This window comes from Physella acuta, unplaced genomic scaffold (genome assembly GCF_028476545.2).
Source record: "Physella acuta isolate Inbredline_101_S28 unplaced genomic scaffold, ASM2847654v3 ptg000213l, whole genome shotgun sequence".
Taxonomy (NCBI): Eukaryota; Metazoa; Mollusca; class Gastropoda; family Physidae; genus Physella; species Physella acuta.
In genome coordinates, this window is record NW_026731732.1 from 378,688 (window position 1) to 406,204 (window position 27,517).

At 43.7% G+C, this 27,517-nt stretch overlaps 1 protein-coding gene across 10 annotated transcripts in view; it reads left to right on the forward strand.

Moving 5' to 3' along the window:
* The window catches only part of LOC131937538 (FERM domain-containing protein 4A), a 94,193-nt gene that overhangs the window by 34,008 nt on the left and 32,668 nt on the right, over positions 1–27,517 (forward strand). For 5 of the 10 annotated variants that reach the window (XM_059295054.1, XM_059295044.1, XM_059295046.1 and 2 more), the window contains 5 exons: positions 10,311–10,376; positions 17,347–17,441; positions 17,605–17,697; positions 17,808–17,892; positions 23,044–23,123. In XM_059295054.1, the coding sequence (XP_059151037.1) occupies positions 10,311–10,376; positions 17,347–17,441; positions 17,605–17,697; positions 17,808–17,892; positions 23,044–23,123 (419 nt within the window). Of the gene's footprint in view, positions 1–1,821; positions 2,134–9,519; positions 9,832–10,310; positions 10,377–17,346; positions 17,442–17,604; positions 17,698–17,807; positions 17,893–23,043; positions 23,124–27,517 lie in introns of those variants that run through there. The other 5 variants (XM_059295053.1, XM_059295052.1, XM_059295051.1 and 2 more) reach the window with 2 other exon arrangements.

Consider the following 27,517-nt stretch of genomic DNA (forward strand, 5'->3'; position numbering starts at 1 on the left):
AAAATGGCTGCAACAATATTGCCGGAAGTAATTCCAACACTCGAGGTCTCCATTTCATGAAAAAATAAACAGCAGAAATTTTTATTTTTTTTATTTTTAGATCAAACAACCCATCTGTAGATTCTTGGATTACTTATTTTTTTTATGTAGAATATTAAAGCCATAAATAATGTTCACTTTAAATATAAAATTAAAAAGTGGAAAATAGAACATTATCTCATTTAAAGATCGCCTTGTTACCAGAAAAAAAGGCTTGATATATTTCTTTCTTCTTGCGCATACGTTTTTTTTTTGTCAGAGACGCTGGTGTCATATACACAGGGATTAGCGGGTTTATTTAACTTGTGTCTAGACGCACTGCAGCATTTGTCTGACACTAGCGTCTGAGTCATTGTAAGATAGCATGGATGGACTACAATAACTGGAAGACACGTTTTTCCTTATAAACTCGTCCAGCGTCTTTATCTTCTGTCATACATGGCCAACCCACACTCGCAGTGTCTTCATCTCCTGTCATACATAGCCAACCCACACTCGCAGTGTCTTCATCTCCTTCTGTCATACATGGCCAACCCACACTCGCAGTGTCTTCATCTCCTGTCATACATGGCCAACCCACACTCGCAGTGTCTTCATCTCCTTCTGTCATACATGGCCAACCCACACTCGCAGTGTCTTCTGTCATACATGGCCAACCCACACTCGCAGTGTCTTCTGTCGTACATGGCCAACCCACACTCGCAGTGTCTTCTGTCGTACATGGCCAACCCACACTCGCAGTGTCTTCTGTCATATATGGCCAACCCACACTCGCAGTGTCTTCTGTCATACATGGCCAACCCACACTCGCAGTGTCTTCTGTCATATATGGCCAACCCACACTCGCACTGTCTTCTGTCATACATGGCCAACCCACACTCGCAGTGTCTTCTGTCATATATGGCCAACCCACACTCAGTGTCTTCATCTCCTTCTGTCATACATGGCCAACTCGCCTAAATATAGTTTAATGTATGATGTGCCCAGAATTAGATGACATTTATCTACCAGGTGATTATGTTAGTGGCTGAGACAGATGTCAGACAGGTCTTTGTCCTGCGCTTGACGACATGTTATAAGAAGCGATTGTCGCCCTTTTGTTGATTGTCTTCCCCTGACGAGAACTATTTGAGAAATGTGAGGACAAGACAGATCCTGTTCTCTTCCCATCTTGATGATTTTTTTTCTGCAATACGCTGTGTGTGTGTGTGTGTGTGTGTGCGATTTTTTTTAAACAGAGCGTGTCTTTAGACAGCATTGTGAGATAGAAAGAGCTATTTAAGTGTGTGGCAATTCGACTTGATGACGTTTACAATTGGTGACATTTACATTCAACATGTGTTAAGGGTTTATTGTATTTTTGGCTGTAGTAAAAAAAAGGTGCATTATTTGTATCTATACCTTTTACTGTCTAACAGAAATTGACATTATAGTATTTCTATCTAGATCTCTGACTATTCAAACACCGTATGTTATTTTAAAAAACAACAGCTGACACAATTGTTACCGTTATACGCGATATTCGACGCAGTAAAGTTTTGTACTAGTTATCTAAACAAGGAACATGAAACAGCTGTTGAATGAGGGGTTTGAACATCCGCCTCTAGCGAGTGTAGGCTAACACGGTGCGATGTAGGTGACTGGTGCTGACATTGATCCCCTAGTGGGGAGCCACTTTAGTCGCCCCCCACTCTCGCCCCCCTTTCATTCCTTACGACCTGTTGTAAAATAGTTGGACTAATTATTCTACCATGACTAATGGTGACACTGCCTTTCTACTAGATCTAAACATCATGTGACGTCAAAGCCTTTAAAAACGTGCTAGTGATTATTTTTAGATGAACATGAGAGTGTAATTAAATGATTCAGGAGTCTGTTCGATATTTAATGAATGAAACTTGATTCAGTGTCGTGATAAGACGGATTTAAAACAATGAGTCGAGTAAAAGAACTTAGCAAGCACTTGTGTGTGTGATTCATGTCGCGTGGCCAGCAAAGATTAGGAGTAGACTGTTAGCTGCTCCCCTTAACTGACCCAGTGCACACACAAACATGACGCTCCGCTTAAAGCGACGGGCTAGTAGGGTCTTCTCGGTAAGTTGGCTTTATATCTCATACATTTGTTTTCATACGTGGCTTTATATCTCACACTTTTGTTTTCATACGTGGCTTTATATCTCACACTTTTGTTTTCATACGTGGCTTTATATCTCATACATGTGTTTGTTTACATACATTAGTTTGTTTACATACTTGTTTGTTTATATACTTGTTTGTTTACAGACTTTTTGTTTACACATTCGTTTATTCATTTGTTTACATACGTGGCTTTATATCTCACAGATGTTTGTTTACATAGTTTATTTACATAGTTGGCTTTATATCACACATACTTGTTTGTATATATACTTGGCTCTATATCTCGCATACTTGGTTTATATCTGAAATACTTGTTTGTTGTGTTTGTTAAACTACCTTGTTTTCCATCTCAAATACTTGTTTTGTTTATTACACTACACGCGTTTATAATTCAAATACTTGCTTCTTAGGTTTGTTAAACTATTTCTATCCCAGATACTTGGTTGTTTACGTATACACGCTAGTTTTGTTTGTTAAAAGTACACCATTCCAAAAGTTTTGTTTAATTAAACTCGGTATTCGGAATGTTTGGGGGGAAAAACGGACAAGTTTTTGTTGGAAACTTTAGACCAACACTTGTTCATGTTAAAGCTCCAAAATGGGACTAGATAGAACTTGCCTACTAGCATCATCTTCAACGTCGTGTGCTATTCATGTTGAAAAGTGAGGAAATTGTTGAGAAACGATTGTTATACCGTGGAGTTGCGGGGTGGTTCTAAAACAGGGGAGATGACTGGAGCCTTGACTGACAGAGTGGATGCCCGTGTGCACAGCTGACTCGCCTGCTTACATTCGGTTAATCGATAAGGCATTCTATTTTAGCTGCTACATACTTCGTGCATTACTGGCATGTCATGGATTTTAACAGAGGGGGGGGGGTCGTACAAACACCATAATAAACTCACGAAGTAATTATACTTTAAAAAACCCAGACTATTGATTGTATTAGAGCATAATTAGTCTCTCCCCTGTAATCATTCGTACCAGAGAAGATTAGAAGCTTTAAAGAGACTGCCGACCGGATGGGCAGTCAAGAATTAGGCTCAAATGGCCCGACCGTGTTAATGATCAACACGACATTCTGTACGGGACACTGAACAACGATCCCGCTTTGATCCATTCACATAGCCGCGGTCATTTAGGTCCGCTGTGGTGTGACCTAGCCAGCTATTTCAAGCCTGAACAATGGTAGAACTGTGTTTTGGCGAGGTGACTTGTATGTAATGTGCAGCGTGTCGAAGTTACATATTGACGCAGCACTTCTATCATTCATCAATCAACCACAAAATCACTTTTAGACTTCCAAAACCTTTTGGTCAGCTGCATTGACCTGTTGACCGTGATGCGTCACGGCAGTATGTTGTGGTTTACCGGCAAATGGATCTGGGGTACTTGTCTGAAGGGGAAGGGGGCGTAGATAAAGCCAGAGAAAGTTGATGGTGTAAGGTTGGGGGGGGGGGGCGTAGATAAAGCCAGAGAAAGTTGATGGTGTAAGGTTGGGGGGGGGGGGGGCGTAGATAAAGCCAGAGAAAGTTGATGGTGTAAGGTGGGGGGGGGGGGCGTAGATAAAGCCAGAGAAAGTTGATGGTGTAAGGTTGGGGGGGGGGCGTAGATAAAGCCAGAGAAAGTTGATGGTGTAAGGTTGGGGGGGGGGGCGTAGATAAAGCCAGAGAAAGTTGATGGTGTAAGGTTGGGGGGGGGGGCGTAGATAAAGCCAGAGAAAGTTGATGGTGTAAGGTTGGGGGGGGGGCGTAGATAAAGCCAGAGAAAGGTGATGGTGTAAGGTTGGGGGGGGGGGCGTAGATAAAGCCAGAGAAAGTTGCTGGTGTAAGGTTGGGGGGGGGGGGCGTAGATAAAGCCAGAGAAAGGTGATGGTGTAAGGTTGGGGGGGGGGCGTAGATAAAGCCAGAGAAAGTTGATGGTGTAAGGTTGGGGGGGGCGTAGATAAAGCCAGAGAAAGTTGATGGTGTAAGGTTGGGGGGGGGCGTAGATAAAGCCAGAGAAAGTTGATGGTGTAAGGTTGGGGGGGGGGGCGTAGATAAGCCAGAGAAAGTTGATGGTGTAAGGTTGGGGGGGGGCGTAGATAAAGCCAGAGAAAGTTGATGGTGTAAGGTTGGGGGGGGGCGTAGATAAAGCCAGAGAAAGTTGATGGTGTAAGGTTGGGGGGGGGGGGCGTAGATAAAGCCAGAGAAAGTTGATGGTGTAAGGTTGGGGGGGGGGCGTAGATAAAGCCAGAGAAAGTTGATGGTGTAAGGTTGGGGGGGGGGCGTAGATAAAGCCAGAGAAAGTTGATGGTGTAAGGTTGGGGGGGGGCGTAGATAACGCCAGAGAAAGTTGATGGTGTAAGGTTGGGGGGGGGCGTAGATAAAGCCAGAGAAAGTTGATGGTGTAAGGTTGGGGGGGGGGCGTAGATAAAGCCAGAGAAAGTTGATGGTGTAAGGTTGGGGGGGGGCGTAGATAAAGCCAGAGAAAGTTGATGGTGTAAGGTTGGGGGGGGGGGCGTAGATAAAGCCAGAGAAAGTTGATGGTGTAAGGTTGGGGGGGGGGCGTAGATAAAGCCAGAGAAAGTTGATGGTGTAAGGTTGGGGGGGGGCGTAGATAAAGCCAGAGAAAGTTGATGGTGTAAGGTTGGGGGGGGGGCGTAGATAAAGCCAGAGAAAGTTGATGGTGTAAGGTTGGGGGGGGGGGGCGTAGATAAAGCCAGAGAAAGTTGATGGTGTAAGGTTGGGGGGGGGGGCGTAGATAAAGCCAGAGAAAGTTGATGGTGTAAGGTTGGGGGGGGGGCGTAGATAAAGCCAGAGAAAGTTGATGGTGTAAGGTTGGGGGGGGGCGTAGATAAAGCCAGAGAAAGTTGATGGTGTAAGGTTGGGGGGGGGCGTAGATAAAGCCAGAGAAAGTTGATGGTGTAAGGTTGGGGGGGGGGGCGTAGATAAAGCCAGAGAAAGTTGATGGTGTAAGGTTGGGGGGGGGGCGTAGATAAAGCCAGAGAAAGTTGATGGTGTAAGGTTGGGGGGGGGGCGTAGATAAAGCCAGAGAAAGTTGATGGTGTAAGGTTGGGGGGGGGGCGTAGATAAAGCCAGAGAAAGTTGATGGTGTAAGGTTGGGGGGGGGGCGTAGATAAAGCCAGAGAAAGTTGATGGTGTAAGGTGGGGGGGGGGGCGTAGATAAAGCCAGAGAAAGTTGATGGTGTAAGGTTGGGGGGGGGGGGCGTAGATAAAGCCAGAGAAAGTTGATGGTGTAAGGTTGGGGGGGGCGTAGATAAAGCCAGAGAAAGTTGATGGTGTAAGGTTGGGGGGGGGGCGTAGATAAAGCCAGAGAAAGTTGATGGTGTAAGGTTGGGGGGGGGGCGTAGATAAAGCCAGAGAAAGGTGATGGTGTAAGGTTGGGGGGGGGGCGTAGATAAAGCCAGAGAAAGTTGCTGGTGTAAGGTTGGGGGGAGGGCGTAGATAAAGCCAGAGAAAGGTGATGGTGTAAGGTTGGGGGGGGGGGCGTAGATAAAGCCAGAGAAAGTTGATGGTGTAAGGTGGGGGGGGGGCGTAGATAAAGCCAGAGAAAGTTGATGGTGTAAGGTGGGGGGGGGCGTAGATAAAGCCAGAGAAAGTTGATGGTGTAAGGTGGGGGGGGGCGTAGATAAAGCCAGAGAAAGGTGATGGTGTAAGGTGGGGGGGGGGCGTAGATAAAGCCAGAGAAAGGTGATGGTGTAGAAGGTGGGGGGGGGGCGTAGATAAAGCCAGAGAAAGGTGATGGTGTAAGGTTGGGGGGGGGGCGTAGATAAAGCCAGAGAAAGTTGATGGTGTAAGGTTGGGGGGGGGGGCGTAGATAAAGCCAGAGAATGTTGATGGTGTAAGGTTGGGGGGGGGGGGCGTAGATAAAGCCAGAGAAAGTTGATGGTGTAAGGTTGGGGGGGGGGCGTAGATAAAGCCAGAGAAAGTTGATGGTGTAAGGTTGGGGGGGGGGCGTAGATAAAGCCAGAGAAAGTTGATGGTGTAAGGTTGGGGGGGGGGGCGTAGATAAAGCCAGAGAAAGTTGATGGTGTAAGGTTGGGGGGGGGGCGTAGATAAAGCCAGAGAAAGTTGATGGTGTAAGGTTGGGGGGGGGGGCGTAGATAAAGCCAGAGAAAGTTGATGGTGTAAGGTTGGGGGGGGGCGTAGATAAAGCCAGAGAAAGTTGATGGTGTAAGGTTGGGGGGGGGCGTAGATAAAGCCAGAGAAAGTTGATGGTGTAAGGTTGGGGGGGGGGGGCGTAGATAACGCCAGAGAAAGTTGATGGTGTAAGGTTGGGGGGGGGGGGGCGTAGATAAAGCCAGAGAAAGTTGATGGTGTAAGGTTGGGGGGGGGGGGCGTAGATAAAGCCAGAGAAAGTTGATGGTGTAAGGTTGGGGGGGGGGGGGGGCGTAGATAAAGCCAGAGAAAGTTGATGGTGTAAGGTTGGGGGGGGGGGCGTAGATAAAGCCAGAGAAAGTTGATGGTGTAAGGTTGGGGGGGGGGGCGTAGATAAAGCCAGAGAAAGTTGATGGTGTAAGGTTGGGGGGGGGGCGTAGATAAAGCCAGAGAAAGTTGATGGTGTAAGGTTGGGGGGGGGGGGGGCGTAGATAAAGCCAGAGAAAGTTGATGGTGTAAGGTTGGGGGGGGGGGGCGTAGATAAAGCCAGAGAAAGTTGATGGTGTAAGGTTGGGGGGGGGGGCGTAGATAAAGCCAGAGAAAGTTGATGGTGAAAGGTTGAGGGGGGGGGCGTAGATAAAGCCAGAGAAAGTTGATGGTGTAAGGTTGGGGGGGGGGCGTAGATAAAGCCAGAGAAAGTTGATGGTGTAAGGTTGGGGGGGGGGCGTAGATAAAGCCAGAGAAAGTTGATGGTGTAAGGTTGGGGGGGGGGGCGTAGATAAAGCCAGAGAAAGTTGATGGTGTAAGGTTGGGGGGGGGGGCGTAGATAAAGCCAGAGAAAGTTGATGGTGTAAGGTTGGGGGGGGGGGGCGTAGATAAAGCAGAGAAAGTTGATGGTGTAAGGTTGGGGGGGGGGCGTAGATAAAGCCAGAGAAAGTTGATGGTGTAAGGTTGGGGGGGGGGGGCGTAGATAAAGCCAGAGAAAGTTGATGGTGTAAGGTTGGGGGGGGGGGCGTAGATAAAGCCAGAGAAAGTTGATGGTGTAAGGTGGGGGGGGGGGGGCGTAGATAAAGCCAGAGAAAGTTGATGGTGTAAGGTTGGGGGGTGGGGCGTAGATAAAGCCAGAGAAAGGTGATGGTGTAAGGTGGGGGGGGGGGGCGTAGATAAAGCCAGAGAAAGTTGATGGTGTAAGGTTGGGGGGGGGGGGCGTAGATAAAGCCAGAGAAAGTTGATGGTGTAAGGTTGGGGGGGGGGCGTAGATAAAGCCAGAGAAAGTTGATGGTGTAAGGTTGGGAGGGGGCGTAGATAAAGCCAGAGAAAGTTGATGGTGTAAGGTTGGGGGGGGGGGCGTAGATAAAGCCAGAGAAAGTTGATGGTGTAAGGTTGGGGGGGGGGTGAAGAAAACCCAGAAAGAAAATAAACCTGGCCCTATTTACGTCAGACAGCTTGATGGAGCAAGGAACGTGCAGTAGTGAGTAGTTCAATCCAGACACGTGAACTTCTGTCAAGCTAACCTAGGCTGGTAACAACACAAACACCAACACTACAAGCTGTGTGCAACTTGACCTTAGTACTCGGGGATTTCCTCTCACGACTTAGCTCCTCCACACACCCGGCGTATGTGTCTACCTCCCCTCTACACCCAACATATCGTGACCTCGTTCTCAGAGACTTGTTTTACCTGTAGGATCTTAATTAATTCCATGCCAAAGATTGGCATCATCTTGTTGTAAGCCTAACAGAGGTATCTAAAGAACATTGGGTGGGATTTGTTTGACGGTTTTTGCTATATTAAGGATTGAGAACATTCGATGGGATTTGTAAGACGAATTTTGCTATATGGATTGAGAACAGTGGGTGGGATTTGTAAGACGGTTTTTGCTATATGGATTGAGAACATTGGGTGGGATTTGTAATACGGTTTTTGCTATATGGATTGAGAACAGTGGGTGGGATTTGGTAGACGGTTTTTGCTGTATGGATTGAGAACAGTGGGTGGGATTTGTAAGACGGTTTTTGCTGTATGGATTGAGAACAGTGGGTGGGATTTGTAAGACGGTTTTTGCTATATGGATTGAGAACATTGGGTGGGATTTGGAAGACGGTTTTTGCTATATGGATTGAGAACATTGGGTGGGATTTGTAAGACGGTTTTTGCTATATGGATTGAGAACATTGGGTGGGATTTGTAAGACGGTTTTTGCTATATGGATTGAGAACATTGGGTGGGATTTGTAAGACGGTTTTTGCTATATGGATTGAGAACATTGGGTGGGATTTGTAAGACGGTTTTGTTGAAGTAGAAAATGTTTTCATCTGGCCTTGTTGCCATCTTTGCTACTGCTATTCTCCCTCAGTACAACCCCCCCCCCCCCCCCTCCCCCTCCCCGTCTTGTGAACGTGATGCCCAAGTCCAGCTGTAAAAAAACAAAACAAGAAGACGCTACTTAAAAACTCCACGGCCACTGATTGCCATCTTCCTATTGTTCTAACGCCTAGCCTCTGTTTCGCCCTGAAGGCTTTTGATGTGCTGATTAGACTGGTGAGCTGTTTCTGACTTGACTTGATCTAAATGTTGATTAGACTGGTGAGCTGTTTCTGACTTGACTTGATCTAAATGTTGATTAGACTGGTGAGCTGTTTCTGACTTGACTTGATCTAAATGTTGATTAGACTGCTGAGCTGTTTGACTTGATCTAAATGTTGATTAGACTGGTGAGCTGTTGCTGCCTTGATCTAAATGTTGATTAGACTGGTGAGCTGTTTCTGACTTGATCTAAATGTTGATTAGACTGGTGAGCTGTTTCTGACTTGATCTTAATGTTGATTAGACTGGTGAGCTGTTGCTGGCTTGACTTGATCTAAATGTTGATTAGACTGCTGAGCTGTTTCTGACTTGATCTAAATGTTGATTAGACTGGTGAGCTGTTTCTGGCTTGATCTACATGTTGATTATCGATCAAGCCCACCAAAAAGTGACGGATCCACTGTGTCACCTGACTGCCGTCTCTACTAGATATAGTATTTAAACGTCTCACCCCCCCACATCTAGTATTTAAACATCTCACCCCCCCCCCCCACCAGTAGTGAGAACCATCTCACCTGTCTACTGGCAGGTTCCCACCCTCCCCAGCACCCAGCACCCATTTAGCACCCTGATTAGAAGGTGAAAGATTCGTTCTGCCATGATTGTTAAGTTTACATCACGTGACCCGCCAGGTAAAAACGTCTGGTGTGTGAGTGCCTTACTGCCGCGTGGCTTGAGGTAGAGGGACTGAACGCCTCTCAACGGATATTGGTTCCATGCCTTGTGCTCGTCATATGGACTCCAAGTGTATCTCTTCATACATCACACACAAATCATTCATCGGGAAATAGTGAAATCGTGTTCAGTTATTTTTCCACATTCGACAATTGATAGACATTGGATATTTAGATAGAACGAACCAAGATGTTGGAGACGTGCGGTGTATAAACACTACACATGAGCAGGCGGCTCATTATGTGGCGACGGAGAATGTCCCTGCGACAATGTCTGAGCGATTGTTGTCAGGTATTGCATTTTTCAAACTTCCATTAGCACCTACCGTTTGGCGAGCGTGCATCGTCGTTACACTTCCACGGGTAGGAGGGCAACAATCCACTCACGGAGGGCAACAATCCACTCACGTTAGCCACTGGTTATATTTTACTCCGATGTTTTCCTATATATATATATATATATATATATATATATATATATATATATATATATATATATATATGTGTGTGTGTGTGTGTGTGTGTGTGCGTGTGTTGTGTGTGTGGAAGCGCATACACATATGAAATCAAATAAAGTGTTACGATTCTCTCAATATTGATGCTACATTATGTCTGTAACTGTTGTGCAGCCTTTTGTGCATTTAATTTAAAATAAAGTAATTATTTATGTATAATCTTTATCAATGTTTCAGCTGATCAGGGGCACGGAGCTATATTGTCAATGTAAACACTAAACTACAACTTTCATTTTTTTTCCTTCTCTCTCTCTAGATGAACGAAGGAAGAAAGACACAAATCGTCTTGCTAGATGAACGTCGTCTGGATATAATCATACAGGTAACAAACACGTGTAACGTCACAGTATTGTAGCACACACCAACATATAAGTATTGTGTTTATGTTTGATTTAGTCATACACCTAACATGAAGTATTGACGTCTAAAACTGATGAACACAATTATTCTTTCACTCACAAGTTTAAAAAAAAAAAAAACAACTACTTTAGCCATGTAAAGCTATGTAAGCTGACAGATTAACATTCCTAATGCGTCAGTCAGGTTTTTAACGAGAGATCGCGGTGTAGATCAAGGTGTAGGTAGCATTAACCATTTAAGGCAGCTGATGCAAGGCAGGCTGGAGAGCTATCTGTCAATCTACATAGGTATTTTAACTCAACCGTATTGATCAAATGGCGTCACACTCTCACCGTCATTGCCCCTCTTCTACATTTCTTGAAACAAATGTATTACTTGTTTTTCCCATCGTTGTTTTATTTATATTCAACGTGTTCCTTTTAAGGAACGATGATTTTCCTACTGTTAAAACCAGCTTTGAGAACCTACATGTATTCACACACACACTCTATAATAACAAATACAACACCAAGGTCATCTCACCTTACCCAAACACACCACGTGTATGGGGTCATCTCAGCTTACCCAAACACAACACGTGTATGGGGGTCATCTCACCTTACCCAAACACAACACGTGTATGTGGTCATCTCACCTTACCCAAACACGTGTATGGGGTCATCTCACCTTACCCAAACACTTGTATGGGGTCATCTCACCTTACCCAAACACGTGTATGGGGTCATCTCACCTTACCCAAACATGTATGGGGTCATCTCACCTTACCCAAACACGTGTATGGGGTCATCTCACCTTACCCAAACACGTGTATGGGGTCATCTCACCTTACCCAAACACACCACGTGTATGGGGTCATCTCAGCTTACCCAAACACAACACGTGTATGGGGGTCATCTCACCTTACCCAAACACAACACGTGTATGTGGTCATCTCACCTTACCCAAACACGTGTATGGGGTCATCTCACCTTACCCAAACACGTGTATGGGGTCATCTCACCCTACCCAAACACGTGTATCGGGTCATCTCACCTTACCCAAACACGTGTATGGGGTCATCTCACCTTACCCAAACACGTGTATGGGGTCATCTCACCTTACCCAAACACGTGTATGGGGTCATCTCACCTTACCCAAACACGTGTATGGGGTCATCTCACCTTACCCAAACACGTGTATGGGGTCATCTCACCTTACCCAAACACTTGTATGGGGTCATCTCACCTTACCCAAACACGTGTATGGGGTCATCTCACCTTACCCAAACACGTGTATGGGGTCATCTCACCTTACCCAAACACACCACGTGTATGGGGTCATCTCAGCTTACCCAAACACAACACGTGTATGGGGGTCATCTCACCTTACCCAAACACAACACGTGTATGTGGTCATCTCACCTTACCCAAACACGTGTATGGGGTCATCTCACCTTACCCAAACACGTGTATGGGGTCATCTCACCCTACCCAAACACGTGTATCGGGTCATCTCACCTTACCCAAACACGTGTATGGGGTCATCTCACCTTACCCAAACACGTGTATGGGGTCATCTCACCTTACCCAAACACGTGTATGGGGTCATCTCACCTTACCCAAACACGTGTATGGGGTCATCTCACCTTACCCAAATACGTGTATGGGGTCATCTCACCTTACCCAAACACGTGTATGGGGTCATCTCACCTTACCCAAACACGTGTATGGGGTCATCTCACCTTACCCAAACACGTGTATGGGGTCATCTCAGCTTACCCAAACATGTATGGGGTCATCATACCGTACCCAAACAAAGCACGTGTATGGGGTCATCTCACGTTACCCAAACACGTGTATAGGTCATCTCACGTTACCCAAATACGTGTATGGGGCCATCTCACCTTACCCAAACACAACACGTGTATGGGGTCATCTCACCTTACCCAAACACGTGTATGTGGTCATCTCACCTTACCCAAACACGTGTATGGGGTCATCTCACCTTACCCAAAAACGTGTATGGGGTCATCTCACCTTACCCAAATACGTGTATGGGGTCATCTCACCTTACCCAAAAACGTGTATGGGGTCATCTCACGTTACCCAAATACGTGTATGGGGTCATCTCAGCTTACCCAAACATGTATGGGGTCATCATACCGTACCCAAACAAAGCACGTGTATGGGGTCATCTCACCTTACCCAGAAACGTGTATGGGGTCATCTCACGTTACCCAAACACGTGTATAGGTCATCTCACGTTACCCAAATACGTGTATGGGGTCATCTCACCTTACCCAAACATGTGTATGGGGTCATCTCACCTTACCCAAACACGTGTATGGGGTCATCTCACCTTACCCAAACATGTATGGGGTCATCATACCGTACCCAAACAAAGCACGTGTATGGGGTCATCTCACCTTACCCAAAAACGTGTATGTGGTCATCTTACCTTACCCAAAAACGTGTATGTGGTCATCTTACCTTACCCAAACAAAGCACGTGTATGGGGTCATCTCACCTTACCCAAAAACGTGTATGTGGTCATCTTACCTTACCCAAAAACGTGTATGTGGTCATCTTACCTTACCCAAACACAACACGTGTAAGGGGTCATCTCACCTTACCCAAACACAACACGTGTAAGGGGTCATCTCACCGTACCCCCTTTTAGCCTTGAACACCACGACAACACCTGATAGATCTACTATAGTTATAGCCTACTCACTGTAAAATCCCCGGCACCACAACACATGAAACAGAGCGGTGCTTTTATATTGGATGGTTTCCAGTTCTCAGTAGACAGACACCCTGATGTCCTTAAAGTTGTGGGGGGGTAACATATTTATTCACATAGATCATAGATGTTCATACAAGTCTGAACACAAGTTCTGTTCGTGGCGATCCCAAAATAATTAGTAGACTCGGTATTGTCGGTTATATTTGTATGTCTGGTGTTAGTTTAGTCAGGGTATATGGTGTTCGATCATATGATCCACTTTCATTATTGCCTTTTGAACATCTGGTATCGTGGAATTATTGGAATGTAAACCTAAATGTTCCTTGGTGTGTAAATTCTGATCGAGGGGATTAGAAAGATGATTTGTTCAATTGATCTAAAGTATTTAAGGGATGGAAAGCATAATTTGATCAGGGTATGAAGTACAATTTAATTAGCTATAAAGGCATAATTTAATCTAGGGATAAGGACATAATTTCATCGGGGATAAAGACATAATCTAACATAATTTTCCGATATCCCAACGTAAATACTGGCGCTAACAATGGCGTGCTCTTATATCACTAAGTCAAGTAGCTCCACACCTGGTTTACTCGAACTTTGGCCCGGTACCTCTCTGTCTGCTTACATTTTCTTCAGGTACCTTCCTGTCTGCTTACATTTTCTTCTGGTACCTCACTTATGCTTACATTTTCTTCATATACCTCACTGTCTGCTTACATTTCTTCTGGTACCTTCATGTCTGCTTACATTTTCTTCTGGTACCTCCCTGTCTGCTTACATTTTCTTTAGGTACTCCCCTGTCTGCTTACATTTACTTCTGGTACCTTCCTGTCTGCTTACATTTCTTCTGGTACCTTCCTGTCTGCTTACATTTTCTTCTGGTACCTCACTGTCTGCTTACATTTTCTTCTGGTACCTTCATGTCTGCTTACATTTTCTTCTGGTACCTTCCTGTCTGCTTACATTTTCTTCTGGTACCTCCCTGTCTGCTTACATTTTCTTTTGGTACCTCCCTGTCTGCTTACATTTCTTCTAACATGACAGCCTGTAAGACACTAAAGCGAAATGAAATGTTGACATTTATGAAGGGTTAGTACTATCCCTAACGTGAGTTAGGTACCTATAGCATAGCGGACTCAGCTGTCTAGCGTTCTACCTCGTCCCATGTCCGTTGTCTTGGTATAACAAGTAATCTCTTGTAAGAGAAGCATCTGTGCCCCTGTTGGCCACGATCAATGATCAAATCTGATGGCTCTCAGTGTCTGATTGAACGTATCTTCACACACTGGAAATAGAAAGCAAATCGAAAGTTGTGAAAGCGGATGAACTAGCTGAGGTAGATTATTTCCTGAAATCGCGTGCGATATCTCAAACATTCCCTCTTGGTATATCCTTTCAAAGGTTATCAGTGCCTTGAAATAAATGTCAAACAAAAAAAGACGCCGGTAAACAGCCAGCATGCTTTTACTTGGCCAATAGTGGGCTCAGACATTTACATCCTGTCATATGCTTATTTTGTACCTCCTACACACCCACCCTAGCAAACACACCTACGCACATATATGTATGTATGAATATCAAAAAGTATTGATATATATATATATATATATATATATATATATATATATATATATATATATATATATATATATATACACATAATAAATACATTTGTAGACTTAAGTATAAATTAAAAGTATTTTTAGTTGTATAGGCAATACATGCATTCATACATGTATACATACATACAAACATATATACATCCACACGCCCAGACACACTTTGGTGTATTGCTATTTCCGCGTGGTACACACGTCTGAGAAAACCATTGTTGACGTGAATTTAGTGTACGGCCACAACCTGACCCCTTCAGACGCCGTATCGCCTGTAGCGAGTGCCACACACAATTTGGGCTCGTCTTTCCCAGTACTCGCAGCTGCCGCTGTTCCATCGTCTTACCTTTGATTGTTCCCGTCTGTTGGCTCTGTTTGTTGCCATTGTCTTGTGGCATTCTCTCGTGTATCACCTTGTCATAGCTCCACAATAGGGGGAGGGGGAGGGAGGCCAGCGCAGGGAGTAGATTGGTAGAAAAACATGGGGGGGGGGGGGGGGGGGGATGAGCAGGCCGTGTGAGGCTAACGTTAGAAAGTAAATCATTTGGGGGGGTGGGGGGGGGGGGGGGGAGCGAGATAAACAGGTCGTGTGAGCCAACGTTAGAAAGTAGTGGAAACTTATACTAGAATAGAAACTATGGTAGAATATGATACGTTTGGTTAGCAACGTCCAGGATCATTATTTTATCCTCAACCAAATATGTGATTTAAAATCTTGTGAGCAGTGTATACTTGTTTCATCGCATCAATGTTTGCTTTACACGGGTTTTACTAAAAAAAAAAATTAATAGTTTTACTTAAAAATAATTTGTTACTTAGCCATTTGTTTACCATGCTACTTTATCTGTTCAAAATGTACAATCGTTTTCTCTTTACGGAAAGAATCACTCAATACCTTCTCCAGAATCTGCCGATCATAAGGAGAAGTACAGTAGTATGATGGTCTTATTTTTTGTCTGCACTGTTCATAAGCTCTGCTCAAGGCCTTACTTGAAACAAAATAAAAGCATTACAGTTGGGTTAGGGTTACATCAGCTGAAGGCCTAACTTCATAGGACTTAAAACAAAATAAAAGCAATACAGTTGGGTTAGTGTTACATCAGCTGAAGGCCTAACTTCATAGGACTTAAAACAAAATAAAAGCAATACAGTTGGGTTAGTGTTACATCAGCTGAAGGCCTAACTTCATAGGACTTAAAACAAAATAAAAGCATTACAGTTGGGTTAGGGTTACATCAGCTGAAGGCCTAACTTCATAGGACTTAAAACAAAATAAAAGCATTACAGTTGGGTTAGTGTTACATCAGCTGAAGGCCTAACTTCATAGGACTTAAAACAAAATAAAAGCATTACAGTTGGGTTAGTGTTACATCAGCTGAAGGCCTAACTTCATAGGACTTAAAACAAAATAAAAGCAATACAGTTGGGTTAGTGTTACATCAGCTGAAGGCCTAACTTCATAGGACTTAAAACAAAATAAAAGCATTACAGTTGGGTTAGGGTTACATCAGCTGAAGGCCTAACTTCATAGGACTTAAAACAAAATAAAAGCATTACAGTTGGGTTAGGGTTACATCAGCTGAAGGCCTAACTTCATAGGACTTAAAACAAAATAAAAGCATTACAGTTGGGTTAGTGTTACATCAGCTGAAGGCCTAACTTCATAGGACTTAAAACAAAATAAAAGCATTACAGTTGGGTTAGGGTTACATCAGCTGAAGGCATAACTTCATAGGACTTAAAACAAAATAAAAGCATTACAGTTGGGTTAGTGTTACATCAGCTGAAGGCCTAACTTCATAGGACTTAAAACAAAATAAAAGCATTACAGTTGGGTTAGTGTTACATCAGCTGAAGGCCTAACTTCATAGGACTTAAAACAAAATAAAAGCATTACAGTTGGGTTAGGGTTACATCAGCTGAAGGCATAACTTCATAGGACTTAAAACAAAATAAAAGCATTACAGCTGGGTGGAAAAAGAAGTAAATAAACCAGTTTTAAAAAATGTCCACACCATATTTTTGTAAACACGAGCCAGCTTTCACACGTTCACTACCTGCTCGTGTGACCTAATTTTTCCCCCCTCCATTTTACCTCGGCAACTCGAGTGAGCTATTACCTGTTTCTTTTATTGCATCATTTGGTTTTTTTTTTTAACGTAAGGGAAGTTGTGCCAAGATTCAAAGAAAGGTTGGAGTTCCGTTTTGGCACATCTACATACGATATTGTTGTACGAACGTTTCCTAAATGAAATATAGCTAACATTATGATTTAGGGATTGTATTGTGAGTGCAATGCATTTTTAGGAGCAGTTCTGCTAACGCGTGCTTAGTATTTTTTAACATAAACACCAAATGTTCGCTTATTAACTTACGTAAAGAACATAATTCATAACTAATGAGTTTGTTGATGCTCTAGAATAAAAAAAAATAGGCTGAGAGGTAAGGCTTTGATTATAAACACATGTTAAAAAGGGAAATAACTCCGGGCAATTTGTCGAAACTCGATATTTCGCTTGTTATGGTCCTTGATTTAACTAGCCTTGCTTGTCTACTTTGTTAATAATTTAGCATTTTTATCTTCTTCCAAAGCCCAAGTTGTACTCCAACGACCTGCTGGATCTGGTCGCATCTCATTTCAAACTTAAAGAAAAACACTATTTTGGTTTGGGCTTCTACGATGAGACGTAAGTTCAATGCTTCTTAAGAATGCAATTTTTTAATTAGAAAATTTAAATATTCAAATTTAATTTATCCTGCAATAATGCAACCTTTTAAAATTAAGAAAATCCTTTTTTGTAAAGGCAATATTTTTAGATAAAAATTCCAAAGTATTGTTTCCCTCCTTAGAAATCATTTCAACTGGCTGCAGGGAGAGAAGAGAGTTTTAGAGCATGATTTTCCCAAGAAAACAGGCCTGCTTGTGCTACACTTCTCTATCAGGTGGGTTCATCAGCAATGAAGGAAATACTATAGATTGTTTATGATGTTGGTTAAATGTAATTAAATTATTTTTGATCAAGTGTTGACATAAGTGTGCCATTTGTCCTCAGGTTTTATGTGGATACCATTGGCTTGCTGAGAGACACACAAACTGTGGAGTTGTTTTACCTCAACACCCGGCAGGCATTGTTCAGGGTAGGTTTTTGTTTTATATTTAGGCTAGTTTATTTAAGGTAGAGTTTTACACCAGGCAGGTTTTTTTAGTGTTTGGTTTTAGTGGGCTTATTTAAGGTAGAGTTTTATACCAGAGAATTTTATTAAGGGGAAGTTTTGGTTTTAACACTAGGCTGTTTTATTTAAGGTAAAGTTTTATTTAGAGTAGGTTGTGCCTTATCTTAGATCACTATCAGCAGTCACTAGCTCTCTTACTTAAATTGGTGCCTATCCAACCATACACTCTCTGACCACTCTCAATTGATACAGTATGTTGCTCCCAGTAATGTCCCTTGGGTATGGAGTTACTGCCCCTGAACTAACAAAATGCTTTATGGTAAGTCTGGTCCCAGCTGTACTTGCTGAACTGGTGAGCCCCGCGCCAATCAAGCCGGTCAATAATCAATACTGATTTTGGCCTGGAAATAACGTAAAAACTGGCTTGTCTAAATAAGTGGGGGACGCTAAAATTAGACTGGGTATGCCAAAATAGGTTGTTAAAAAAAATTTAAATCTATAAATAACACTGTAAAAAAGGTCTGCCCTTGAAAACTATTTGTGTTTTGTAAATCATTTAGCAATAATCAGATGTTTATATTTGGAAAATTCTAATTGAACCAATGAGCTCCTGCACCCACATCCCTGGTACCACCCCCTCCCCGGGCATCTTAGTGTCAGCAAGCGTTGCTCGTGCGGTGTTTACCCCGAGATAGCTGTGCGATCAACCTTGTAAAATACAAGCCTGTTGGCGCGGGTTCAAGAGATGATTGGCATTTAACTGCCATCTTCACGCATATCCCAAACAGGTCGTGGCTGGTGCCTGGGAATTGTTGTTGGCATGACAACTAATTCCCCCTTACCCCCCCCCCCCCCCACCCCCCATCTCAAATGTGAAATACAATTACTGGTTTCTATTTATAGTCAGTGGTTTATCACACTGTTTGGTTTTTCTGTCACCCTCGTTAACGCCCCTTTTATCAAAGGGAGGTCATGCATTCCGTGGTTACTAAACTAATGAAGCCGCACCAAGGGAGAGAATCGCGGATAGTGTCCTATGACGCTAGATGTGTAGACCCGCCTATTACACAGGAGTGAAGCATATTGCTGTAACATTTTCTGACCAAGCTTGTTCAGATGTTTATATGTGCTGGTAGATTACCTCCATATGACCATTTGGTTTTACTGTAGTTACATTCAAAAGTTGGCACTTCGAGCAGTGTCGTGTTTAATAAACGTACACCTGTCTTTTTACCCAAATACTATTGTTAAATGTTTGTTCAATCTGGTTTGGCTTACTTTTAGTTATCTTTAATTTAAAAAAATATATTAGCTCACTCATTAGACCAGATTTATCTCCTTGTACGTGAGAGGGAAGGATATTAAAGAGGATCATACCCGTGAATTGTGAGGTTCGACGATCCCTCTTAATAGTTATAGGGCGGGTGGGAATATGGCACAACCTTATATTTGGGGCAGGGGTCGGGACATTTCTATATATCTTCAGGGAGGTGGGACACCTCCCAGTAGATATTGGGGAAAGGGGGAAGACACCTCCCATAGATACGTTCTTGTCTAGCATATTCTCAGCGAGGTTTATTGATTTCTTTTTTCTTTTACTGCTGGGATCATTTAACGACCTCGACAATGATGAAATATGTATAAACATTAGAAGATTGTGTGTGCACTTGTGTGTTTTGTTCTGATACAAGTCTCTGGGTTGTATTATTAGCTGTCATACTCTCTTGAGCCATTATGTAACAGGTACTAAGTAGTATTATGTAGTAGGTCACTACATGCTCGTGTTATGTAGTAGGTCACTACATGCTCGTGTTATGTAGTAGGTCACTACATGCGCGTGTTATGTAGTAGGTCACTACATGCTCGTGTTATGTAGTAGGTCACTACATGCTCGTGTTATGTAGTAGGTCACTACATGCTCGTGTTATGTAGTAGGTCACTACATGCTCGTGTTATGTAGTAGGTCACTACATGCTCGTGTTATGTAGTAGGTCACTACATGCTCGTGTTCTGTAGTAGGTCACTACATGCTCGTGTTATGTAGTAGGTCACTACATGCGCGTGTTATGTAGTAGGTCACTACATGCTCGTGTTATGTAGTAGGTCACTACATGCTCGTGTTCTGTAGTAGGTCACTACATGATCGTGTTATGTAATAGGTCACTACATGCGTGTGTTATGTAGTAGGTCACTACATGCTCGTGTTATGTAGTAGGTCACTACATGCGTGTGTTATGTAGTAGGTCACTACATGCGTGTGTTATGTAGTAGGTCACTACATGCGTGTGTTATGTAGTAGGTCACTACATGCTCGTGTTATGTAGTAGGTCACTACATGCGTGTGTTATGTAGTAGGTCACTACATGCGTGTGTTATGTAGTAGGTCACTACATGCGTGTGTTATGTAGTAGGTCACTACATGCGTGTGTTATGTAGTAGGTCACTACATGCGCGTGTTATGTTGTAGGTCACTACATGCTCGTGTTATGTAGTAGGTCACTACATGCGTGTGTTATGTAGTAGGTCACTACATGCACGTGTTATGTTGTAGGTCACTACATGCGTGTGTTATGTAGTAGGTCACTACATGCGTGTGTTATGTAGTAGGTCACTACATGCGTGTGTTATGTAGTAGGTCACTACATGCGTGTTATGTAGTAGGTTACTACATGCGCGTGTTACGCTAAACTCCCTCCAGATCGCTTAGATTCGCGTCCTCCTAATGCTGTTAACCCCCCCCCCCTCTCTCCAAATCCCTCAGATTTGCCCCCCCCCCCCCTCCTAATGCTGTTAACCCCCTCTCCACATCGCTTATATTTGCCCCCTCCTAATGCAATGTTAAACCCCCTCCACATCGTTTAAAGGCCCCCCCCACCCTAATGCAATGTTAAACCCTCTCCACGTTGCTTAGATTTGCCTCCTTCCTAATCAACGAATGCAATGTTAAACCCCCGCCACATCGCTTACATTTGCCCCCCCCCCCCCCTCACTCTAATGCAATGTTAAATCCACTTCACATCGCTTAGATTCCCCCCCTCCCCCCAATGCAGGCTGCACTTAAACCGTATGTCTTCTCTATCCATACAATTTGTGCCTTGGTTTTTTTAAGGGCCTGCTGGAGGAGTGTCCGGGATCTATCCATCTTTTCTCTTTCAGTTTGCTTCTCTGTCTCTCTTTGATTTTCAAAGCAGACGGGTTAAGAGTTGCCGCCCTTGACGAAATTAGTCTGTCTTTTATCCTAACACAAGTCGATAAGTTTAGTGGCGGGGGGAGGGACGGAGGCGGTTGGTATCATCCTCTGGACGAATTCTAAGCATTATCTCATTGGGTTACCGGCCCTGTTTCACATTGAATAGAGCTGTGTCGTTCCCTTGACCAATACTATTATTCCAAGGGCCTTCCTGTAGCTCGTGATATTCTATTGTGTTGACACGAACAGAGCAGCCTGCAGGGGTATCCGTTTCGTCAAGTGACCAGCTTATAGTCCTACAGTCACGTAGACTTTATAGAATATAAACTTTTTTTTTGCCAGCAATATTTTATTCTTAGTTCGAAACAGACGCACACACAAACATACACACAAACGACTTGAGTTATAAAAAAACCTTAGAGAAATAAAAGATTTAAAAAAAGGTTGATTTTAGGATCATTTCTTCGACTCAACAAAGGTCTTTCAACATAAACAAGTATTTCTTTAACAAGTGTACAATTGTTTAAGTGTTAATTATAACTTAACGCAGACATGCGCAATTATTCGTATGGCACTCAAGTGGTCTAAATCAATACTTTTCGTTCAGAAAAAATACACCGTTGCGCTTCTGAAAACAAGAAAAGAATTAGTTTTACTGTGCTCTCTATCAGAGTTGACCTTCATCGTTGAAAACACACACACGCGCACTCACACACGCACATACTAAAAAATAAAGCGCAGGTAGCCTCTCTATTTTGGGATCAAAAATAGAACTGGGCAATCTAAAATCAAAGCTCCACATAAATATAGGAGTCTGACTGGGCTCTAGAGAAAACGGTAGGCGTTTCCTGCCGAATAAAGTATGATGGTTGGGGGGGGGGGATTAATATTTCTAGGGAATTTATTTTTTCAAGCCATGTTAGTTTAGTGATTGCTATGATCTTATTTTTTAATTCCCGTCTACATCATACGTGATGTACTCAGTTTAAAGATAAAGCAAAGCACCACGAATTATTGGGAAGGGGGGGGGGGCAGGGATTATAGGGAAGGGACGGGATAGGACGCCAGTACTTGTATACCAATAAAATGTAGCTATAAATCATTTGGATTGGTAGCATTCGGTACGAGCCGTTGGCAAACCTTACCACAACCAGCATTGAAGTCTGTAGGAGCATAGATGGAGAGATAAGGCTAATAGGGGTTAAAGATAGCAACAGGTGCCAGCACTGAGGTGGATGGGACAGAGTCTACTCCAGCTGGTTGATACACCCACATCAGTCTTGTGGCCACAGGTCTGGTGAGGGTGGTTGGGTAGTGACAGCTCTATGGTGACATTTGTGTAGGGATACTTGTATGATATTTTTGTAGTGGCGGCTCCATACAATATTTGTGTCAGCTCTTTGATGACTTTGTGTAGTGACAGCCCTATGGTGGCATTTGTGTTATGTTGGCTTCAAAATGACATTTGTGTAGTTAACCTATGAGAGTGATAACTGAGAGTAGTGATATAAATTCTTACGTCTATGCTACGTTATTATACGGGTAATTACAGCTGTGTTGTTTTGATGCTGTATAAATCCATACAATATAAGATTTGTTGATGAACGCTTACACAAGTTTTGTATAGTAAAAGATTGAGACAACAGCCGTGCTTGTGAGAGGCACAAGCACACAGCCCGTCTATAGACGTAGGTGTAGGTAAAACTGCGGCAGTCGAACCACATGTTTGAGTACTTGACAAGGTCGACGGTATCTCAGTGACTTATCTCAGCGCGTCAGTCCGACTGTTAGAAGCTCTCATCAGGCGGGCACACACACAACTGTTGCCTGCACGCCTGCGGTAAAGGCGAGCACCTACGAAGGTCACATGGAACGTTATGTGCTGAGGGTGAGCAGTCTTCTAATGGACGTGTTTTTGGTTTCAGGGACAGATCGAGTGTGACACGGAAACTGTGTTTGAGTTAGCTGCTCACGTCTTGCAGGCGACCAACGGAGATTTTGTCAGGTGAGTACTGTCTTGGTTGTTTGTAACTTTGTGTTTGTAGAGAGGACTAAAGTATTCTTACTCATGTCCCAAATAATGGTGCCATTACATCAAGTAAACAGGCAAGGCAATGTAATCCACAAGATGTTAGTCTGGTGGTTAAGCTAGTTGTCTAGCACTTACCTTCCTTTGATTTACCTCACATTTAGTTGTTCCTAATGATTTTATTTGCCTCACCTCACCCACCCATGAACCTGTCACCTGGAATAATTTAGGCCGCCTTCAGGCATCCTTACATAGCCAACTTGTTGCTTCAAGCAAAGCAAATCAGACCTATGGAAGTAAATTATGACGTATAACAAGTTCACACGTTATACTTAATTGTGTTGGAGGTAATCCCTCCATCACAAAAATTAAGAACTAAGAAGAAAATGCTCAGCTACAGCGGCCTGGCTCTACAAGTATGCATGTTGTTCTTTTCTTTCTTTCTTGTGTTGTGGAATATTTTATACGTCGAGGGTTTCGCCTCCAGATTAAAACGTGTACAAATCATTCCACGGCACAAATTTACCGAGATCGTCTCGATAACCAGCTCCAAATAGTCTATAATTAGCTCATCAGGTAGACACTGATCATTGACTCGCTTAGCAGCCAGACCCTTTACGTATAGGAAACTAAACAGTGGATCCAACACTGCCGGCAAACAGTGGACCCAACACTGCCGGCAAACAGTGGATCCAACACTGCCGGCAAACAGTGGATCCAACACTGCCGGCAAACAGTGGATCCAACACTGCCGGCAAACAGTGGATCCAACACTGCCGGCAAACAGTGGATCCAACACTGCCGGCAAACAGTGGATCCAACACTGCCGGCATACAGTGGACCCAACACTGCCGGCATTCAGTGGATCCCACACTGCCGGCATACAGTGGATCCAACACTGCCGGCAAACAGTGGATCCAACACTGCCGGCATTCAGTGGATCCCACACTGCCGGCATACAGTGGATCCAACACTGCCGGCAAACAGTGGATCCAACACTGCCGGCATACAGTGGATCCAACACTGCCGGCATACAGTGGATCCAACACTGATCATCCCGTGATAACCAGTGCTATTTAATTATGTAGAGTTGACTGACTTAGCTCTACTATCTACAGCGCGCGTATACAAAGCTTCCCGCGATCTGTTTCATTAGCGACGTCTTTGTTAACATGATTACGTTGGTCACCACTGGGCTGTAACAATTGGATCCACAGACCAACTAGCCAGGACGGACGTCCTCCTGTCCACATCACACATGTCTAGATGCCCTGTCCACATCACACATGTCTAGATGCCCTGTCCACATCACACATGTCTAGATGCCCTGTCTACATCACACATGTCTAGATGCCCTGTCCACATCACACATGTCTAGATGTCTTGTCCACATCACCCATCTCTAGATGTCCTGTCTACATCACACATGTCTAGATGCCCTGTCCACATCACACATGTCTAGATGCCCTGTCTACATCACACATGTCTAGATGCCCTGTCCACATCACACATGTCTAGATGTCTTGTCCACATCACCCATCTCTAGATGTCCTGTCTACATCACACATGTCTAGATGCCCTGTCCACATCACACATGTCTAGATGCCCTGTCTACATCACACATGTCTAGATGCCCTGTCTACATCACACATGTCTAGATGTCCTGTCCACATCACCCATCTCTAGATGTCTTGTCCACATCACCCATCTCTAGATGTCCTGTCTACATCACACATCTCTAGATGCCCTGTCTACATCACACATGTCTAGATGCCCTGTCTACATCACACATGTCTAGATGCCCTGTCTACATCACACATGTCTAGATGTCTTGTCCACATCACCCATCTCTAGATGTCCCGTCTACATCACCCATCTCTAGATGCCCTGCCCACATCACAAATCTGTAGATGTCCAGTCCACATCGCGAACACAGTCTCATCTGTAGCAGTTTCTATAAGCAGACCCCTGAAGCAGTTATAGAAAAAAAAATGGATGTGAGCACTCGATCAAAGTGTTCTTTCATCCACTTGACTCGCTAACCACAGTTTACCCACCTCGTCTGGTCGCCGGCTGTAATCCTGGGCTCATGTTTGAATATCTTTACCTCAGCCCACCCACTCACTCACTCACACACTCACTCACACACTCACTCACTCACTCACTCACACACACATACACACATACACACACACGCACACTTGTCCAGATTATTTTAATCCAACTTTGGCATCATATATTGGCTGTCGACGATATTTCGTTAAAACATCGCTCTGCCCCAGTAAGACGTTAAAACATCGCTCTGCCCCCAAGATGACGTTAAAACATCGCTCTGCCTTAGAAAAACGTTAAAACACCGCTTTGCCCCCAAGATCACGTTAAAACAGCGCTCTGCCCCAGTAAGACGTTAAAACATCGCTCTGCCCCCAAGATGACGTTAAAACATAGCTCTGCCCCAGTAAGACGTTAAAACATCGCTCTGCCCCAGTAAGACGTTAAAACATCGCTCTGCCCCCAAGATGACGTTAAAACATAGCTCTGCCCCAGTAAGACGTTAAAACATCGCTCTGCCCCCAAGATGACTTTAAAACATTGCTCTGCCCCCAAGATGACGTTAAAACATTGCCCTGCCCCAGTAAGATGTTCAAACATCGCTCTGCCCCCAAGATGACGTTAAAACATTGCCCTGCCCCAGTAAGATGTTCAAACATTGCTCTGCCCCCAAGATGACGTTAAAACATCGCTCTGCCCCAGTAAGACGTTAAAACATCACTCGGCCTTTAAGACGACGTTAAAACATCGCTCTGCCCCTAAGACGGCGTTAAAACATCGCTCTGCCCGTGAAACGACGTTAAAACATCGCTCTGCCCGTAAGATTACTTTAAAACATCGCTCTGCCCGTAAGATTACTTTAAAACATCGCTCTGCCTGTAAGACGACGTTAAAACATCGCTCTGCCCCCAGTAAGACGTTAAAACATCGCTCTGCCTGTAAGACGACGTTAAAACATCGCTCTGCCTGTAAGACGACGTTAAAACATCGCTCTGCCCCCAGTAAGACGTTAAAACATCGCTCTGCCCCCTGTAAGACGATGTTAAAACATCGCTCTGCCTGTAAGACGACGTTAAAACATCGCTCTGCCCCAGTAAGACGTTAAAACATCGCTCTGCCTGTAAGACGACGTTAAAACATCGCTCTGCCCTAGGAAGACGTCCAAACATCTAGTCAAGTAAAACCACACAACTGCTAGTAAGAGCTCCAGACTGTCTAATCGTATTCTGGTCCTGAGACAGTCCAATAAGAATTGCAGATTGTGTGATTAGCTTTCAGACTCTGAGTTAATGAGTCCTTACTTTTGTCTGGGACCTAACAGCTGGTGGCTCAGGGAATTCCCTTTGTTCTATTTAGCTTGATGAGGACCCCGGTACTTTCACTTTGATAAACTGCTTTTCGAGTACAGACAAAAACTCAAGGGGTGCACTTTCATGACAGTGCATCAACTTCTTAAACGATTTTCTCACATTGTTTTTGTATAAAAATAACATAAAATGTATTTTTTTATCAACTACAAAATTTTCGTTTTACAATACATTTTTTTCTAACACTAATAAAATAAACAAGCTAAGCTATTTTACAAGAAATGTTTGGCCAAATAAAGTAAAATAAGATTCCCTGCCCCAGATAAATATCTGGTAAATGATGGATGATTTGAGCATCTCCCTGTGGCCTGCATTATTCATGCTGTATGTTTGTGTGTGTGTCATCTCTGGAGAGGATATCATCTCTGTATCCCATTGCTCCTCCTGTCTCTATCTAAGGGAGCATCTTAGGCAGCTAAACAAAATATCTTTAGCTGGTGTATTCAAGTCTCTGCTACACAGTGGGACATTCAGATGGTCTCTTGATATCAGCTAGGGGACTATTTGTAGAACATAGACTACACAGAGATTAGGTAGTTGACGTATTTAGCAAATAGTCTATTCAGAGATGATTTAGCTGAATCCACCGTGATCCATAATTTATGTGTAAAAACCACTTTGATCAGTTCATCAAAAATTGAGAATGTTTTGTTCCCTCCTGTCTGGTCTTGTTGATATTTTGTCTTGCCAGTTACCTGATTATAGTGAATTTAAAGCCTATTTAAAACTAACCCATCAGAAAATAAAAAAAGAACAAATTAAAATAAATGTAGTGTAGAGGCTGGTCAAGTGTGGATAGAACAAGCCAGCCCTTTCTCCACACCTAGCCTGTGGCTCTGACCCCTGCCTCTACAGCATCACTAGATGCAACTATAAACAGCAGCTTTGTTGATTGGTTGATTAATTTTAGAATGTCCACACTCAGAACTGAGCTGTGAATTCATAACTACA